The sequence below is a fragment of the Tasmannia lanceolata genome, unplaced genomic scaffold (assembly GCF_043159265.1).
Source record: "Tasmannia lanceolata isolate RefF3 unplaced genomic scaffold, GAP_Taslan_0.1 ptg000015l, whole genome shotgun sequence".
In the NCBI taxonomy this organism is placed as follows: domain Eukaryota; kingdom Viridiplantae; phylum Streptophyta; class Magnoliopsida; order Canellales; family Winteraceae; genus Tasmannia; species Tasmannia lanceolata.
In genome coordinates this window covers 60,758,191-60,777,953 of record NW_027518692.1, presented here as the reverse complement: position 1 = coordinate 60,777,953, position 19,763 = coordinate 60,758,191, and the positions used below count along the sequence as shown (strand labels likewise).

General features: G+C 38.3%; 1 protein-coding gene across 1 annotated transcript; it reads right to left on the bottom strand.

The window, feature by feature from the left end:
• Nucleotides 1-642: 642 nt before the first annotated feature.
• LOC143892811 (homeobox-leucine zipper protein HOX32-like) lies at nucleotides 643-7,826 on the bottom strand. The gene is made up of 18 exons (XM_077397684.1): nucleotides 7,245-7,826; nucleotides 5,866-6,025; nucleotides 5,041-5,150; nucleotides 4,841-4,931; nucleotides 4,663-4,758; nucleotides 4,471-4,584; nucleotides 4,303-4,386; nucleotides 4,003-4,158; nucleotides 3,842-3,916; nucleotides 3,654-3,760; nucleotides 3,371-3,560; nucleotides 2,763-2,951; nucleotides 2,584-2,664; nucleotides 2,364-2,498; nucleotides 1,947-2,269; nucleotides 1,658-1,769; nucleotides 1,159-1,308; nucleotides 643-953 (listed from the first exon to the last, which is right to left on the bottom strand). The coding sequence occupies exons 1-18, from the start codon at nucleotides 7,448-7,450 to the stop codon at nucleotides 807-809; spliced, it is 2,526 nt and encodes an 841-aa protein (XP_077253799.1). The 5' UTR covers nucleotides 7,451-7,826; the 3' UTR covers nucleotides 643-806.
• Between the last annotated feature and the right edge of the window lie 11,937 nt (nucleotides 7,827-19,763).

Sequence of the window (19,763 nt, the reverse complement as noted above, 5' to 3'; positions counted from 1 at the left end):
GAACTCAATTGATGTCGGTATATTAAATATTTTATAAAGACAAAAGGAAGCATTCTAAACCTTAAGGGCCGTTTGGATACCTCCTGCATTTGCATTTTGATTTGGATTCGAGTTTTGGATACAAAACACATCTTCATGATCACGTCCCGAGAGAGAGAGAGAGAGAGAGAGAGAGAGAGAGAGAGAGAGAGAGATGTCTCGCTGCTGCCGGAGTAACATCGAGGAGTGGCGATGGTGATGGAAGTTGCCATTTCCAAATAATGTCTTGCAGAAAAGATTTGAAAATCGGTACTGTTGTAGCTGATTTGGAAATATAAGGAACTGATCCAGTTAAAAATATCAACTAAATCTAAATCTAAATCTTGATGGTATCCAAAAGGTGGCCTAAGAGTTGTAAGTTTCTCTATGGATATAAGATACCTTACATAATATAACTTAACTTTAGGAATTTGTATGTTATAAGAAACCATACTATAATTTGATTTAAATACATACAAATAAAAAGTGAAAAGAAAAAAACATTGAAAATCTAATAATGGTATGTTTCTACAGGATTGGTTGGTAAGAAAAAGGGCAGAAATGTATAGTAGATAGGAGCATTATGACTATTTTGTCATACTGAGGCAATTTCCAAGGAGCCAATTTTACACAACCCACCAGAAGTATGAGATGTTTAACATGAGGGAGAACCCACATTAGTCAAAATACAGATAAAGTATCAACTTTAATAAGTTAACTAGCTGAAGTTTACTTAAACCATAATAGAATTTCTGAGTATTTTTCTACCATAAAAATATATCTAGGATTCAAAGAAAAGACCAGTTCATGAACATGAAAGCCAAGCAGTGATCTGTGTCCTCTTCATTCAAGACTTTCCATGCGATGGCCTGCTCGTAGGAAATCGGCCTGCCCATGCTTGATACGCAGACTCCAGCCGGAAGATATGCAAAACCCTGCAACAAAAAATAAAACTGTGAACCTTAGAATTAAAGTATAAAATATTAACTAACGCCATCTCCAACAGGTTAAGCTTTTGGAGTAACTGGTTGTTTCGCACTTAGAATTAGAATCTCCAGAGATACGATTACGAAAAAAACTAAGGTAAACCGAAAAAATTGAAGGATTTTCGACAATATCAGTTTCTTTAATTTAGCTTACCTGTTGCATGATCTTGGCAAATTCAGAACACAGTATCTTGCGACCGCCCTCATCAAGGATCTTGTCGAGCATTATATCTTGTAAAGCAAAGAGAGTGGTTTCCAGCATGTCGAGCCCCGCTTGGTTTGCAAAGGTGAAGATGGGTGATACCTGTGAAGGTTTTATTGATGATAAAAAAAAGTCAGTTTAGTATAATTTGTAGCCACAGCCAGTCAGTCAAGAAACAGAATGGGAAAATAAAGATCAGATTTTATAGTCTTAAACAAAACACACTTATTCGCAGTAAGTTCAATGCGAAACTAGATGAATAATTAGGCCCTGTTTGTTTTAGATTATGACAACCGATTGTGGAGTCCCCAACTGATTATTGGACTGAAATTTGCCCTAAATTTGAGTTCGATAATTGGTTGGGGACTCCACAATCGGTTCTTACAATAAAAAACAAAGAGGCCCTTAGTATATAGTGGAAATAAACAGGATGAATAGGACATGTGGTTACATTTGCCTTCAAAGAACAGCACATGATTGCATCACTATGGTTCCAAAGAAGTTTCAACAAAGAATCGCCAGCCTGAGAATCGGCTCGAAGAAGCTCTACGCCGGTATGGAATCTGGAAATTTGATGGAATTGATTTATCGACAGAAAATTCAAGCCAAAAGACAAATATACTGATTAACAACATCGAGAACCCTAGAATAAAAGGTATTAGTGGAAATGGTAATTCAAACAAGTAGAAGCAATATAACAAAATAAGATTAAGAAGTGACAAAAGGTACTGTAGGTAAACCTGTAGCTCCGACAAATCCAACGGGCAAGTGTAATAGCCTCAGGGGACCCAGGTGGAGGCTTTGGTCCTGCATGCAAGCTCAACCGCGAAGGGGCAATTGCCATGGCGACCCTCTGCACAGAAGCTACCACACTTCGTACATATTGGCGTGCCATTGCCGCCACATTGTCTCGAAGATGGTTCTCAAATGTAAACTGGAACGCAATTGTCAGCACTGATCTCAGGTTATATCCATTCGACGCTGTTTCACCAGTCGGGCGGGCCCCACCCGGCCCTTCAAGCGCAGACGCGAGATCAAGTGTCCGACTCCCCGCAGAAGCATCCTGCGATTTGAATTGAAAAGCTATATAACCACTGACTGAACCCAAAACAGATAAAATCAAATACAACATCTACTCATTTGAGATTACACTCAACTGTTTTTGGATCCAATGGAATCACACGGAAACCTGAGGGCAGCAAAGGAGCATCATCACCAAAGGATTCATCGATAGGTGCGAATACAAGTTGGGCACATGCACCGGCTGCATTTTCGTCAACCCCACTACAAAGCTGGAAAACATAAGAAAATGTCATAAAGACCGCCCACGGTAAAACGAAACATGCCAGTTCAAAAACAGCAGTCTAGGTCAGTCACCTGCAATAAATACATATCTCTCGAAAAACCAGTGTCATCTTGAGCAAACCCATGGCCCTCAAGCCTAATCACCTCCAAAAACTATAAAAGAACAAAATAAGATAACTCTCAGATTTGAGCATTAATTAAAATGCAGTTCGAATATACACATGTTTGTTTCAATAGGAACTCAGCTTTACCTCCTCGTGTTCAATAGTATGAGCAAGAGGTAAAATGACTTGACTGCTGGGAAAGCCACCAATTCTTGCAGCAGGGACCGCATAAGGATTAGCCTTCAGTGATGTGGCAGAATAAGCATCAACACCAGAGTCAGCCCACTCGGAACGGTGCTCCCTAAGAAAGCGGACAAGCAGTGCAGGGGGGACATTCTACATAGAGCACAAAAAATCTGTCATCAGCTTTCATAACATGGACAATCTACATAGAGCACAAAAAATCTTTCATCTGCTCAGTTGATCTGGGATGCCACCAGCCAATCCCCAACAGTCCCACTCTGATCAGATGACCCAAGTGTTCGATCAAGAAGTCATGAATATAGCGTTTAGGCAAAACCCTAGAATCAAACCTCAAAAAAGGCCTGATTTTGAACCTAGGGTCAGCTTATCATGGTGGGACCAGTTACGATGGATAAAATACTTGGGGCCAATTTGATCACTGCCAAATGTGGAATGGGCAAAGATCATCCTAATTAACTAGGACTGCTACAATCTCCCTAGAACAGAACACATGTCTGTCATCATTAGCAAAAACTAAGAAAGGCACTATTGTTTTGGCTTTAAGATTGGACCTGGAGCAACATGGAAGCCTTTGCACACAGCACACCCCCTCCCAATGTAGAAAGCAATGTTGAGTTAACATGAGAACCAAGAAGTTTGCTTGGTGAAGAGTTTATGAGAATAGTAACATCCTCTACACCATCGCTGCTCATCAATGACCACCCATCATCCGAAAACCCATTGACAGCATCATTGAAGCCCCTGCCATTAATTTCCATCCAGCTCCAAATCAAAAAATAAACATACGAAAATACAAATATGACGATGACACCACATGAATTGTTACAACATTACCTGCTTAATCTCTGGCTAAATGCCCTTAAAACTGAAGGTTGCCGGCCTCCACCATACACGATTTCCCCACTCATCTCTTGTGCAATTTGCCTCAAGTGGCGCAATGCCTAGAAATGAAGAGTATGTAAGTCTTCAACTCATAAAAAGAAAAAGACAAAAATTAGTATATTCGGCTGAGAAATGCTCACAGCAATTGTCATTTTTTGCGCTAGAATTTTAGATGATTCATATAGCGGTCTTAGCACCTCAGGCACACTCCATGCCTAAACCACAGACAAGGAAAGAAGACTAAATACGTGTGTATATAAATAATAAGAAGCTAATCACACTATCTAATGTATACACTTACATCTAAATCAATATGATCGACAATGTGGATAATTGAACCGCCGCCATCACATGGGCGGATCAGGTATCCACTGGGAAGCATATTAGCTCTTACGAAATTTGGGGCAGAAGGCCCAGCTGGGCCACCCGTAGAAGGAGTCAACGACCTCTCACAGATCTACAAATATTCCAGATGACCAATGTCAGTCATGTTTTTTTTTTTTTTTTGAAATGGGCCAATGTCAGATATCTATCGAGGAACATTGAACCAACAAACATTAAAAACAAACTGGAAGATGAGTATTTAGGGCAAATAGTATACCACAAGACTTCCATCTTCTAAACCCGTAGTGTATCTCAACGTCCAAAAGTCACGCGCAGATGCCAATGTGGTGGGTGCGTATGTCTAAAAAACCAAAACACTAACATCAATCGCTTTACAAGTCTGAATCAATGTATATATCAATCACTAGGATCGGCAAGCACAAACCTGCATGTAGATAAGCTCTATTGTCCCTCCATTTCCAGTAGGGAGAACAGTCAATATCTCAAGGCAACGGCAATCGCGGTACCAAGATGGACGATCTTTTAGGATTTCTGAGACCTGTAAAAAAATGCCCCAGCGTTTTCTTACAGAAGGTCCCAAAGATTGGCTGTAGTATCAAAGTTTAGTGAAGCTTACCTTTGTGGGTTCTAAACTCACAAGACCGCAGGCTCGTGCTGCGACGCCACTACAATTGTGGGAAACAGCAACGATTCCAATAGAATCCGGACCAGGCTACAGAAGACCCACTAAAATAGTTAGTTTTAGAGCTTGCCACTTAAGAAATTAAAGGTAGATTGTTGCTTTTATTCCTTACCTTCATCCCAAGCATTTGGACCCAGTCGACAGCAGTTCCAGTAGCCTTGGAGAGGAACTCTGCCAGGGTCTCCTCGGCAATAGCAAGGAGCCTGTTAGCAAAAAATGTGCCCAAACATGAACCTTAATGAGCAGTACACAAAATGGGAACACCAATTACTGAATGCAATAAAAAGAAACTAAGAAGGAACATCAGTTTACCCAGCTGGGTTGTTAGCATCCCTTTGCGGATGCTGAGTAGTTGGGTTTTGTTGGTGCTGACCACTAGTGACCACAGACTCGCAGCTGTTATCTGTGGTCGCTACAGATGCCTGTTCACATGACAAAAAGGTTAGAATAGTTTCAGGTGGCACCTGACCCTTTCCAGGAGATCTTATGTTCTAAAATATAAACAAACAAGACCATTTCAAAAGAAAAAATCCATACAAATAAGATAAACAACTTGCAAGTGAATTGCATTTGACTACAGTAGTCTGATAAAACACTACAGAATTGCTTCTCGGTTCAAATTGTGTATAAAATGAACGGCTGAAAAAATTATTTCCATTTTGAAACCAAATAGCAGTGACTGACAATCAAAACAGAAGTTCAAAACAATGAAGGCAAAAAGGAGAGAAGTGCACTAAAATTAATAGCTGAGCTCTTGCTTAAAGTAGGATAAAAAAGGATGCAGATATAAAAAGCTAGAGCAGATTGATGCATGGATAATGGGTCTGCAGAAGAGAAAAAAAAAGTTGCAATATCAACTGGTGTGATCTATTATCATTCCCAAACTTTAGAGAAAAAATCCACACAAATTTCAATGACTTAACATCCTTGGGTCAAAGAAAACAAGAATGGATTGCTCAATTTTGTAACAAATTGGCCTAAGTAAATTATCCTAGCTGATTTGATCAACCAGCTAATATTGTATAAATCCAGATGTTGGAATCAGTACCAAGAAGCTAGATTAACCAAGTCTAGTCGGATAAGTAATGATTTTGCATAAATAATCAATCAAATGTATGATCACAATGGACAGCTTACGTTCTGCAGTTGTGTCCGCATATATCCATTCTCGTAGACAAACTGTGATACTTGCTTCTGCAGCCGGTCATTTTCCTCCATCAATAGCTTGTTCATCGCACTCAGCTTCCTGTTTACTGTTTGGAGGCGAGAAGATTCCTTCCTCTGCTTCTCACGGCATCTATGAAATGGTACAAGAAAATTAGAAAATAATGCCAATAAAAAAACTGAATAAAGATACTATAAACATAAAGATCATTCCAAAATACCACCAGAACAATTACATCGAAAGAAAAAAAAAACAAAGCAATCAGTTTACACTCTACATATGTTAACAAAGATAACTTAGTCTAAGAAAAACAATCAGAAGTGCTTAAAATTACATATTTCCAAAAGAAATCAAACAAAACCCATCAAAATGGTAGAAAAGAACTAAAGAATCCAACAGGGTAAAATATATCAGAAACAACTTATTGACTAAACCCCAAGAGAGATCTTCAAAATCCACAATTCCCGGCATTTTTTCAGAAAATAAAAAAACAAGAAATAAAAAAAGGATACCACCATGGTTTTAAATTTTGGCCGAAATATAAAAATAGAAAGAAATACCAAAATTTAAAATTGAAACCGAAATTATAACATTTTCACCGAAAACAAAATTTCGGTGCGTTTTCAGCTGAGGCCGAAACTGAAATTTCAATCCTTGCTTACCACAGCAACACCAGAAAAAAACCATTTTGACTAAAACAGAGCAATGTCCTCAACAAATTTCTGGGTTTCATTCTCCTTGACTCCTCCAAAGATTTTCACAAAACAACACAACACAAGTGTGATTAAGTTGAAGTATCACTTCAATTCATTTCCTCCTCAACAAAAACCTAGTGTTAAGAAAGCAATAAAAACCCCAAATCATACAAAAATCACAAGAAACTAACACTGAAAAAAGAGCACAAATCCCTGAAGGACGCAATTAAACAAAACATCAAGAAAGTCCTTAAGTAAAATTTCTTCATTTCCTTTTTCTCTGCAAAGACAAGGGAGACTCCATAAAGGCAACATTTTGATAAAATGCAAGGAAAGTTCCTCAGACCAAGTTCCTCCTAGGGTCTCATTCCCCTCATTTCCCAGGTACAAACAACTCCTAAAATCATGAAAACCATTTTATTGATATCCAAGAAAAAACCCTAAACTTTTGAACTTGCTAAAATATAAATATCACACAAATGCAGATTTGACAAAAGTCCTATTTTGACTAGAAATAGCAGAGATTGCTAATCTAACAACCATCCATAGCACATCTCAAAATACAAAAGAACAAATCATAGAAATAAAACATCCTAACTAACTGCATGATGCAAACTCAAAACCCAAATAATAAATGAAAAACAAAGAAATATTACCTTCGGTTCTGAAACCAGACTTTGATCTGCTTTGGCTCTATATTGGACAGTATTGGGCATTCTCTTATAAGCTGTTGCCTACGCAAAGAGCTCGGTTTTGGGCAATCTGTGTATACCCTCTCTAAAGCCTCTACTTGCTCTGGTGTATATCTCACGTACTTGCTTGAATCCATCTGCTTTGAATCCTTATGCATCGAAAGCTCCATCAAGTAAACCCTATAACTCTCCAAAAAGAAGAAAAAAGAACCCAGAAAGAACAACAAGAAGCCTAGACAAACCCAAGAGGAAACACAGAAGAAAGGTTTTAGAAAGACTAAAAACTACCACAAAAACTAGAAGAATCCTCTGAAAACTCTATGAACAAACCAAAAAATAAGACCCAACAAGAAAAGAAGAAACTATACTAAAAACAAGAACCCTGAATGACCCAGAAAGGATTACACCTCTTACCAACACTTGGCAGGCTCTCTCTTACAAGAGAGCCTATACTCTCACACATGAGAAGCCTAACTCAAAACCCACCTCTGTAACTGAAAGGAGAAGAACCCTAGGATGTTATCCACAACCATCTTTTCGTATAAAAGGTAGAAGAAATTGGAGAAATTGAAGTAAACCAACAAAAAAAAAATACAATTACACCAATGACAAAAAAGAGAAAACAACAGTCCAGATGACACAAGAAAAAAAATATATAGTCAGGTGTCGAGATAAGCAATTTCTGAGGACTAAATTGAAGAAATGCAGAAGAGAAAATAAAGCCTTTTTTTTTTTACCTGGCAGAGAGACAGTTTGTAGAGAAAAAGAGCTGCTGTGCAGCTGCCTCTCTATTTGTGTCGCAGAGAAAGTACAGCTATACAAAACGACACACACTCTCTCTCTCTCATGCATGCATGGATGAATGCATGCATGATGACGGATGAGGACATGAACATGACATGATGATGGATTGCCGGATGGAAATAAGGACATACGCGTGGTTCTTTATTGGCTTTGCTAGGTACTTACGCAGAAAGCCATTTCGGGGCTCACTTTTTTAGAGGAGAATAGCCACCCATATGAATCAAATCAATAAGACCAAAGTACTAGGTTGCTGTTCTCTCCTCAAAACGTGAGCCGAGAAATAGCTTTCGGTACAATTACTACGAGATTGTTTATAGGAAAATTTGTTAGAAAAATACAAAGTTTTAGTTAAATTGTCAAGTACGGGTACATTCTCTTTTTTTTATGAAATAAGGGCTCTCAGGTGCTTCTAGAAATCCCAAAGGACAAGAATACCCTCCCTCCTCTTTTTCCATTCACCTTTTTAGCTCACTTCCATATGCATTTTCACCTACCCTATCACATTTTCCTTTCGACTCGGACTTCCGACCAATGTCCAATAAAATTGCCATTGTACTGGACTTCATTCGGAAGTCCGAAATTTTTTTGGCCTTCCGACTCGAACTTCCGAACAAGGATTCGGACTTCCGAATGGAGTCCAGTACAATGCCCAGTGTGGTGGACTCTATTCGAAAATTTGAATCTTCGTTCGGACTTCCGAATAGGGCTACATACACATTGTTGTCCACAGATGGAAGGGTTACGATGATCCGATGGAGCTGATTTTTTGGGCACACCCTATATATGTGAGGGCCCATCAAATGAACGCTTTGGATGATCCAAACAATGTGGGCCCACTGAAAAATCGGTAGTGTTTAGATTCGAAGGGGTGTATGGGGTCTTCATTAGCATTGATTGTGTTTCAAAGAGGAGGCCTACCTTATACAAATTCAAGCTGCAATAATTTAACTCTTCGAACCCCAATGATATTAGAATGTCCCGAACACAACTTTCACTCTTGGAACCAACTTTATACTCTTGGAACCAACTTTATACTATTAAAGAGAGATAGAGATAGAGAGATATATATAGAGATAAAGAGATAGAGAGAGAGAGGTAAACATAAAATCAATGTACAGTTCTGACCAAATAGTCGCTACAATAGCGTTTAATTTCTACCAATTCCGTGTGAGTAAGTATCATGTGCAGTAACAAGTGTCCCAAAATCAATGCCACTTTGTAGAAAAAACCAACTCCATTCCCAAGCAAAGAAATGAGGTGCGAATGACACACCGGACCTACAAGAGAAACTTGCAACAATCAATAAAATAATGGGTTTTATACCCCGGAACCAGTACAGAACCACATTTTATACCTTGGAACCACTACGGATCCACATTATATACCCCGGAACCACTCGAGAACCACATTTTATACCCCGGAACCACCATTTATACCTCGGAACCACTAGGGAACCCCATTTACACCCCGGAACCACCAGGGAATCACATTTTATACCTCATAACCACTAGGGAATCACATTTTATTCCTCGGAACCACATTTTATACCCCGGAACCACATTTTATACCCCCGAACCACTACTGAACCACATTTTATACCCCCGAACCACTACGGAACCACATTTTATACCCTGGAATCACTACGGAACTACATTTTCTACCACATAACCACTAGGGAACCACATTTTATACCTCGGAACCACTAGGGAACCACAATTTCTACCCCGGAACCACTTGGGAACCACATTTTATACCCTGGAACTACTATGAAACCACCATTTATACCTCAAAACCACTAGGGAACCCCATTTACATCCCGGAACACTAGGGAATCACATTTTATACCTCGGAACCACTTGGGAACCACATTTTATACCCTGGAACCACTAGGGAACCATATTTTATACCCCGGAACAACTACGGAACCACATTTTCTACCACGGAACCGCTAGGGAACCACATTTTATATCTCGGAACCATTAGGGAACCACAATTTTTACCCCGGAACCACTTGGGAACCACATTTTATACCTCGGAACCACTATTAATTAAACCACTTTTACAAAGCATGACCTCCTATTTACTCTCTTGGAAGCACTATTTACACTCTTGGAACTAATAAATTGTGGTTCCGAGGTGTTCATAATGGTTCCAATTATATACATACTGAGTATGACTACCTTAATCACTATCAATACACTCATGATCACTTATAAAGTGCATGGATGTCTATTTACACTCTTGAAACCACTACTTACACTCTTGGAACCACTAAATTATGGTTCCCAGTGTATTAAACCACTTTTACAAAGTATGAACCCCTATTTACTCTTTTGGAATCATACTTTACACTCTTGGAAGCACTATTTACACTCTTGGAACCAATAAATTGTGGTTCCGATGTGTTCATAATGGTTCTTATTATATACATATTGAGTATGAGTACCTTAACCACTATCAATACACTAATGATCACTTATAAAGTGCATGAAAGTCTATTTACACTCTTGGAACCACTACTTACACTCTTGGAACCACTAAATTGTGGTTCCAAGGTCTACATAATGGTTCCAATTGTATAAATTTATTGTGTACATAGAGCAACCAAATGGGATTGATAATGAGATTAATAATGGGTTTGATATTGGATTTACAAACATTGAACCATTTAAAAACTTTACAACCATTCAACCATTCAACCATTCAACCATTGAGAAAGAGAAAGAGAGAGGGGTCAAAAGAGTCATCTAAAACCTAAGCAAGAGAGGATGAGAATAAATAAAAAATTACACAACATGAAAACAACATCTTTAACCTAATCAAGAGAGGACCTACCAGCGCACACGAAGAAATCTCACGTTTGGGGAAGAAGAGGGTGTTCACAATGGAGGTTTTTATCAAAAGCCAATGGAAATGGAGCTTAGAACGTTTGGCAATGGCAAGCTTCCATGGGGTTTCATGGAGTTTCTTACGTTTGGGGAAGAAGAGGGTGAAAAGGTGATAGGGTAGGTGAAAATGCATAGGGAAGTGAGCTAAAAAGGTAAAGGGAAAAAGAGAAGGGAGGGTATTATTGTCCTTTGGGATTTCTAGAAGCACTGACAGCCCTTATTTCACAAAAAAAGAGAACGTACCCTTACTTGACAATTTAACCAAAACTTTGCATTTTTCTAACAATTTTTCATTGTTTATATCACAATTGCTACGAGATTGTTTATATATATATGGGGAAACATTTTTTGAGCTATCTCAGATAAGTTATCTGAGCAAGAGCACAAAAAATCATATGGGCCCACATTGTTTGGATGATCCAAAGCATTCATTTGATAGGCCCTTACATAGATAGGGTGTGCCCAAAAAATCAGCTCCATTGGATTATCCTAACCCTCCGATTTTTGGAGGTTAAAAATGGACAGATTTGTGGAGGTTTATACCCATCCACTTTAACCTCCACAAATCGAAGGGTTAGGATAATCCTGTGGACTAGATTTTTTGTTCACATTATATATATCCTTGGACTATCCAAATGAATGCTTTGGATTATCCAAACAATGTGGGCCCATATGTTTTTTTGAGCTCTTGCTCAGATAACTTATCTGAGGTATCGTGCAGAAAACATTTCCCCTATATATATGAAGAAAAACATTTTTGCTTGTTGAAAATGTAAGAGGATGATGGACCTGGGAATAGCACAAGTTGTTAGATTGTCCTATCTATTGACCTCTAGTGGGCCCATTGAATATGAGTTGTTTTTTGGGTAAATGATATATGCACTCATAGTGGTGCAACCATAGTTAGCAAAACGTGATTTGCCAAAAAAAAGGGGATGGCAAAAATTTGAGTTTAATACAGTACTGCTTCAAAAAAACAGAAACACTAGAAAATGAGTTTAGAATTTTGTCATTTACAAAATATAATGAGGTAAAATTGGAAAGTTGGCTCAAAAAACGTGTTTAAAACATTTAAAACGCATTTTAAATGTGTTTAAAACATTTGCCTAAAAAAACAGAATTTTATTCGTTGTGAAAGTTTAAACGGTACACCAATAAAACGCGTTTTTTTTTCAAAAAAAAAAACAAAGTTTCGCTAACTATGGGTGCAACTCGGTCGGGTTCAGCCTGAAAAAGTCGAATAGAGTTGGTCGGGTCGGGTCGAGTTTTCCCAACCTGGGTTGAGTTCGGGTCGGGTTAGGCAACCAACCCTAGTGAAACCTGACATTTTTTTATCAAATTTTTTTTTTGTAAGCTTAAAAACTCGGGTTGGGTCGGGTTGAACCAGCGTTTGGTCGGGTTCAGGTTGGAAAAAAGGGTTCGGGTTCACATCAACCTGACCCGAGTTGCACCTCTAATACTATGCACCTCCATTTCTTCTCCTCACCACTCCTTGTAGTGTAAGATGAGTAGTGATACACAAGGTTTTAAATATCGGTTTTGGTTTAGCAAAACAGTAACAATTCAGTTTTGGGGAAAAAATTCTAGCCAAAATCTTGTAAAATTACATAAACATTTTGGTACAAAACCACAACCGGGTAGGATTGTTCACCAGGGTTTTCTTTTTTATTCTTCGTATAGAAATATCTTAAAAGAATCTCGTTGTGTTATCTCTTTTTTGCAAGTGTAGTTGATTTTTATTAGGCTTCTTGTTAAAACATTGTCATTTCAACAAAAACTTTACTTTTTATATGAAATGATGCATGTTTCCCATATTGCGACTGAAATCTCAGGATATTTTTTTTCAAACTTGAATACATATCTCTTCGTTCGCAGCCGAAATTGAATATTTCAGAAGAAATTTGAAACCATGATCGTAAATACACTAAGGCTCTGTTCACTTGCCTTCTTGAGAAACGAAAGGAGAAGAAAGTAAGCCAAATTTTTCTGTGATTGGACATGATTTGACATTTTCAGTCATTCACTTGTTTTCTCGGGAAAGCGGAATTACACAGGTGGAAAATATAAATAATGACGTGGAAAACCAACTTTCTTGCACTTTCCCTCTAAATTTTCTCACAAAAAAGATGAGAAAATCATTTTCCTGAGAAAACCACTTTACCTGCATACTTTCTTTTCCTTTCTCGGCCAAGTAAACAACGGAATTTTCTCACAAAAGAAATTTTCTTACAGTTTCTTTTCCTGCAGCCAGAAAACAAGTAAACAGAGCCTAGAGGAGTAGACCAGGAAGGAAAGGGGGCGAATATATCACTTCCCATTATTTTCAAGCCTTCCATTTGCAAGCCATAGGACTATGATCATTTGAGAACTTAAGATATACAGTCCTTTACATAGGGGGTGCATCACTCGATGGAGATTGAAGCAACTTTTTTTTTGTTTTTGGCGTAAGTCCATATCACAATTGAAAGGTACTTTGTATTGCAATCAGGAGGCTGTGGTTTCAAGCCTGATTACGTATACAAAAAATGGAAACAAAATGATTTTTCAATTATGAAATAGTTATTGAATAATTAAGTACTTAGTAAGGGTGTGAACGATCGACTCTGGATCGGATCGGGATTCACCTATTTTTTTTCTTCACGATCCCCTTAACATTCAAATCCTTTTTGGATCCTACTTTTTGCGTATAGGTTATTATCCATTTCAAAATCGGACCGTCCTTTAGAGTGTCCTAGGTGTACACAGTTTTGGGCATAGGTATGTTCTTAAATGTTAAAAATAATAAAAACACCCCCTCTAGAGTGGTGCCCTCCTTCCAATCAAGGTCACTCCATCAATTTTGTGGCTATGTCTTGGTCATGATATGAATTAATTTCACAATATAAAGGATGCAGCTCGAATCCAGCTGATGTGCCTAAATCATGTCCATTAACGTTGGTATCTGGTTCATCAATTGAACCATATTTCTGTCCTGGTAGAGAATATTTGTTGAGCTACTGTGCTATTAGAGTAAAGATATATAAAGGTACCATCCTGTCAAGTTAAAGCAAATATTTTGTCTTTAACTCAACTCAACTCAACTCAACTCAACTAAGCCTTTGTCCTACTTGTGAGCTCACATGAGAGTAATAATAGTGTTTCCTTTTGGGCCTTAACTCAACTCAACTCAACTCAACTAAGCATTTGTCCTACTTGTGAGCTCACATGAGAGTAATAATAGTGTTTACTTCTGGGCCTCAACTCAACTCAGCTCAACTCAACTAAGCCTTTGTCCTACTTGTGAGCTCACATGAGAGTAATAATAGTGTTTACTTCTGGGTTTACAAGATAGCACGAGTGGATATATGCAAAGTTTTTACTTTTTTACTTGTAATAAAACTCTAATAGTAAGAACTGATAATCGGAGACCGACAAACTGGAAAAACAGCTATTGCTATCGATACCATATTGAACCAAAAGCAAATAAACTCAAGGTGCACCTCTGAGAGTGAGACATTGTATTGTGTCTATGTAGCGATTGGTAGGACACTAAGACTAAAAATTTCTAAAGCAAAAACTCATTGTCAACAGAAGTTTACTTTAGTATTTAGAGCCTTCTGGAAATATTTTTAAAAAGAAGATTTTTGGGTCATTTTTTAAATTTCAATATTTAATCATAAATACTTCATAAATTGTGGATTTATAAGGGAAAAAAAATCCCCAAACTCTGATTGAAAATAGAGCAGCATTACCAAATCTTTGAAATATGTTTTTCCGAAAGCAAAATATTCAGGAAATGATCTATGCTCATGGAGACTGTTAGTCTAATGATCTTGCACACGATTGTTTAGTGCTTGTGGGTCTAATGACAAATTTTGATGGTCCATCGATCTTGCACGAGATTGTTTAGTGTTATTTTGACTAGAGTTTTTTCCCTCCTCTCTCATCAATGCTAAGTGGGACTATGATGGTCTCCTGTTAAATTACATTATCAATAGATATATGGGATTTGCTAGGGACCATCTCAGAAGGCATTTCACGGACCGACTGTTGCATGGGAGAGCAGCCCCCTCACATAAATTAAATGAATAAGACAAAATCTGTTGAAAAGTGTACACATGCATACACTTGCTTGCACAGGGGTTAATGCATCTTCTGTCCCCAATTTCAAAAGGCAAAAGATCTCAGCCTCACAATCTCTCTTTCCATCTCAACGCATCACAATCTCTCTCTCTCTTTTTAGTAGGACAAAAGTTGGCTCTATGGAGGAACTTCATAGGATGATCCAAACTGTTCATTTGTTGGATCACGACATAAATAGGTCTTATTAAATAAATCATCTCCAGAGTTTTTACATGGTGTAAGCCCTTATAGTCCCTTATTTCTCAAAAAGTAATGTACGGACCACATCATAGGATGATCCAAAACGTTCATGTGATGGAACACAACGTAAATATCTTGTGCGCAAAAAATCATTTTCTAGAAAATGATCCCAACTATCCGATCTTAGAGGAACTGCATATTATTGGAAACCTCTATGGATCAGAGGGGTAGGATCATCCTTTGGTGATATTTTTGGGGCACAACCTATTTAAATTGTATTCCATCACATGAACGGTTTGGATCATCCTGTTTGGATCATCCTATGATGTGGTCGTTACAGTACTTTTTGAAAAATACGGAACTATAAGGTGGGGTTAGTCGCACGGGATTTCAAATACCTAAAGGACTTTGCCAAACTGTCCATGACTCTTTGCGGACTTGGACTTGAATGTGCGGACACTAGGACTCAGCGTGAACTTTGTAAAGTGACGCGGACATTTAAATCATATGTTAGTCATCAACAATACATGACTTTGAACTCCTACATTTGTAATATTCAATTTTCACTATTACCATTTGAGTTTGTGGGCCCTACTAATGTATCTAAATACTTGTGTAGATTTGTGGACCCCACTAATGCCTCCAAATAAAGGGAAACTTGGATTTTAATGTACAAAAATACTTGTGTGGATTTGTGGGCCCCACCTAATGCCTCGTATAAATTGGCATGCAGTCTCATGGGAACTGAATTCAAAGTTCTCATTAACTACTCAATCCAGGTAATTATTGAACACAGGCAAGCATCCAGATTTATAAGATAAAGTCTCCCATCTCCATAGGGTGATCCTAACCCTCCAACCTCCAATCTACAGGTTAGGTTGTATCCCAACAAATGAACGCATTGGATCATCCTATGAAGTGGGCCCAGCATAGTTTTTGAAAATACTGGACTTCAAGCGCACACACCATGTAATATCTCACCTTTTGCTTGCTTTTGCATTGGTGTTTAGAGTATTATTATGGGCGTCTAACTATCTTAAAGAGGGCACACAGTATCTGATAGAAACTTTTTTTTGGGTAGGTAAGGAGGGATTGAACCTCGGACCTTTACGTTGAAGAACAAAGTCTATGCCAATGGAGTTAGAGGCTCAAACTAGAGCTGCACAAATTACCGGCTAAACCGATAAATCGAACCGAACCGGGCCTTTCTGTTTGGTTCGGTTCGGTTTTTCTAGCCATTGGGTCGGTCGCGGTTATGAATTTTACTAAACCAATGGGATCGGTTCGGTTTACGGTTTTTTATTTTTAATCCGTAAAACCGAACCGATCCGATGGCATTTTTGCCATCTGGGTTATAATTTATAAAGTGTTGTAAATCGACATGCCAGATTGCCACCTATACTTATTTTGGGTTTCCCAAGTAAAGAAAAAGGGAGGATAATATATCACTTACACCAATACGGGTTACTTTTTGGCTTTTGAGCAAAAAAACCCTAGCGACTTCTCTTCCCGTTCTTGACTACTTGCTAAGTTTTTTCTCTCCCATAACTCAGACTATTCTTCTCGCTGAGTTTTTTTCTCTCCCAAAAAATCCTCTGCGAGTTATTGCCGAAGAAGAATAAGAAGAAGATTGGAAACTCATTTTACTTTACTAATCCTCTTTAAACACTCAAACGGTGAAACAAGTACATTTCTCTTCATTTTGATTTTTTTTTCAGGCTATTTCTCTTCATTTTGGTTAGGGTTTCTATTCCAGTTATGGTTTTAGGGTTTCATTCAGTTTTGGTTAGGGTTCTTCCATTATCTCACTAGGTTTTGGTTTTGGTTTATCAGGGTTTCATTCAGGGGTTGTCAAAAGCCTCTTCTTGTAAATGTATCATGAAACTCATAAGCCCTGATTTTTTTATTTTTTTTTTCATTTTGTTAGTTTTTTTTTTTTTTTTTTTTTTTTTCAATATGGTTGAGACATTTGGAGTGATTTGAAGCAAAAAACGGATAAACCGTGAACCAAACCAAACCGATTTGGTCAAAATCGGTTTGGTTATAACCCCCTCCCCCTCATTAGTTCAGTTACGGTTTGGATTTTTTCCAAACCGATGGGATTGGTTCAGTTCAAAAAATTCCCATAAACTGAACCGGACCGAACCATGTGCAACCCTAGCTCAAACCCCTCTTAGATGAGTGCTTCTTATACTAGAATTCATCATTATCAAACGGTAAATGTAATTTCCACTACATTGTTTTGACTTTTCCTAAAAATGGCAGTATTTACACTTCTCTCATGTTGTTTTTGTAAATTATTTTATAAAGATGGAGGGAACTTCGTTCTATTTCCATCTCCAGCTTAGGTTTTAAAATAGTTCTTATAATACTAATCTAAGATTAATGAGAGCCAGTTTATTTGAGAGTTCCCTAAGAACAAGTAGTCAATCCATTCATAAATGAAGCGTTATGTTGAAACATGGTCTTCATGGGTTTGAGCCACGCCATCCTCTATATGAACGTCCATAGGGTGTTCAACTACTTAGATCTATTAAGAAGTTAAATTAATTAAATCCCTGAAAATCTTAAAGAGTTTTGAGTGATCATAAACCCTAAACCCTAAGTCATTTCAGATCGACCAACACCAACCATCACGTTTATCACTTTTGGTGACAATTGATAGTATTGGCCACCTCAGCCCTTCACACCCAAGGATTGAGAGAGAGAGAGAGAGAGAGAGAGAGAGAGAGGTGTGTGAAAAGGCTGTGTAAAAGCAATTGACATTTAGATTTCCTAAGGTTGACAATATTTGCTTTTTATCTTGAAAGAATCCCAAGCATGAAACCATTGGCTCGGCCTCACTATTTGCTACACAAATTAATGGCTTATGATGGGGTTGGGAGAGTCAATGGGCACACAGACCTCTCTTGGTGTCTGCCTGTCTCCTTCAAATCCATGATGAACCTCTTCTTCCTTTTCTTTTTCTTTTAGCCCTTTGCCCTTTTTTCAAAGGAAAGGTATCACACAAGAGAAGGGACCAGCTCCATCCCCACCACCATATCCAGGTGCACCTATTGCTTCACTTTGCAAATTAACTAAGGTGGAAAGGGGAGAACTCTTGGCTGGGCTGAGTGGAGGGTGGTCCCCACTTGCCATGCGCCGCGACTGAATAGACTGATAGGCAATGGCCCACCAAGGTCACAAGCATGTTCCTTGAAATGTGCGCCTTTGCGTGCATTGTACACCTCATCCTCCCTCTCTCTCTCTCTCTCTGGCTTTGAGAAGTGTGTATAAAATGTTGTGGGCCTTAAGGGTCCATAGATTGGGGGTCCGAAGGTAGACATGAATTGAGCGGGGTTGAGGGGGACCAAGACAAAATCAAAAGAGACGAAATAAAGCTTAATATCTTTGTCCTAATTATTACATAGGTTTGAAATATTTGCCATGATTAGATGTGGTATTAAAATAATGTAGATGGTATTTTAAAAAAATGTTGGAAAGCATTGAAGAAAGAAGAGATGAGAAGGATTCCATGGTGTTTGAAACTAGGTATGTATGATGGTAGTGCTGACTGTCACCATTGCCGACATTCCATTCTATTACCATTTCTCAAGGCACCCGTCTAAAGAAAGCTGATCTAAATTTTACATAGTGGGTCTCTTGCCAATTTCCTTTCTCTTTTTTGGTCAGATGTAACATTTATTGGAAGAATTCAAACAGGCACCTGGTTGGTGTGTGTGTGTGTGTGAGAGAGAGAGAGAGAGAGAGAGCTTTGGGTAGATTATACTCTCTCACTCCATCTCATTAGATGGCCCCACTACCAAAATATTGGGCTATTTTTCTGTTGAAACCCTTATCCATTTTGGTTTGGGCACTTGTTAGGATCTAATGGGCAAGCCATTTGGACCATGGACTTTACTTAGGTGGGTGCCATAGTACCCATCCATGTTTTGCTAAAAGGCAAGAAAGCCAATAGTGCCAACAGCACAGACAAGAAATGGTTGAGCCCGGCCAGGGGCCCACAACATGCCAGAAAGCCCCACCAAAGTCAAGCTTCTTTTGCAAGGTTGATCCCAAATGCTTTTTCTTATCTTGTAAAGAGAGTTTGTTTTCTTAAAGATGATGATAATAATAATCTTCCCCAACCATTCCATTCAACTTGATAATAATCAATATCTTTATACACCAGTCTGCTTGGACCTAAACAAAAAAGCCCTGGGCCAGGATATAGCTTTTTAGGCCCGACAAAGGTATGCAATCGGGCCAGGCCACCATACATCTATCAGCTTTTATCCTAACTAGGGTAGGATTGCTCAAGTTGTACCAAACAAATTTTATGCTAATTTTTAGAAAAATTGGCATAAAATTTGTTTTAAAAGTCCATTTAACGTCAAAAGAAAGAAAACATAGACTAAATGAATGATTTACATCATTCAAATATGTGGGCGCCTACTTCTACTTTTTCAACCAGATTTTTTCCTTGGAAAAATATGCTACCTTTACGCAA

Excerpts from the sequence above, each read along its gene's own strand:
- LOC143892811 (XM_077397684.1), bottom strand. The coding sequence starts at position 7,450 with ATGGAGCTTTCGATGCATAAGGATTCAAAGCAGATGGATTCAAGCAAG. Across the intron at positions 6,026-7,244 it reads GTCTGGTTTCAGAACCGAAG|ATGCCGTGAGAAGCAGAGGA; the intron begins GTAATATTTCTT and ends ACCATTTCATAG. Across the intron at positions 4,932-5,040 it reads GATGCTAACAACCCAGCTGG|GCTCCTTGCTATTGCCGAGG; the intron begins GTAAACTGATGT and ends TTTTGCTAACAG.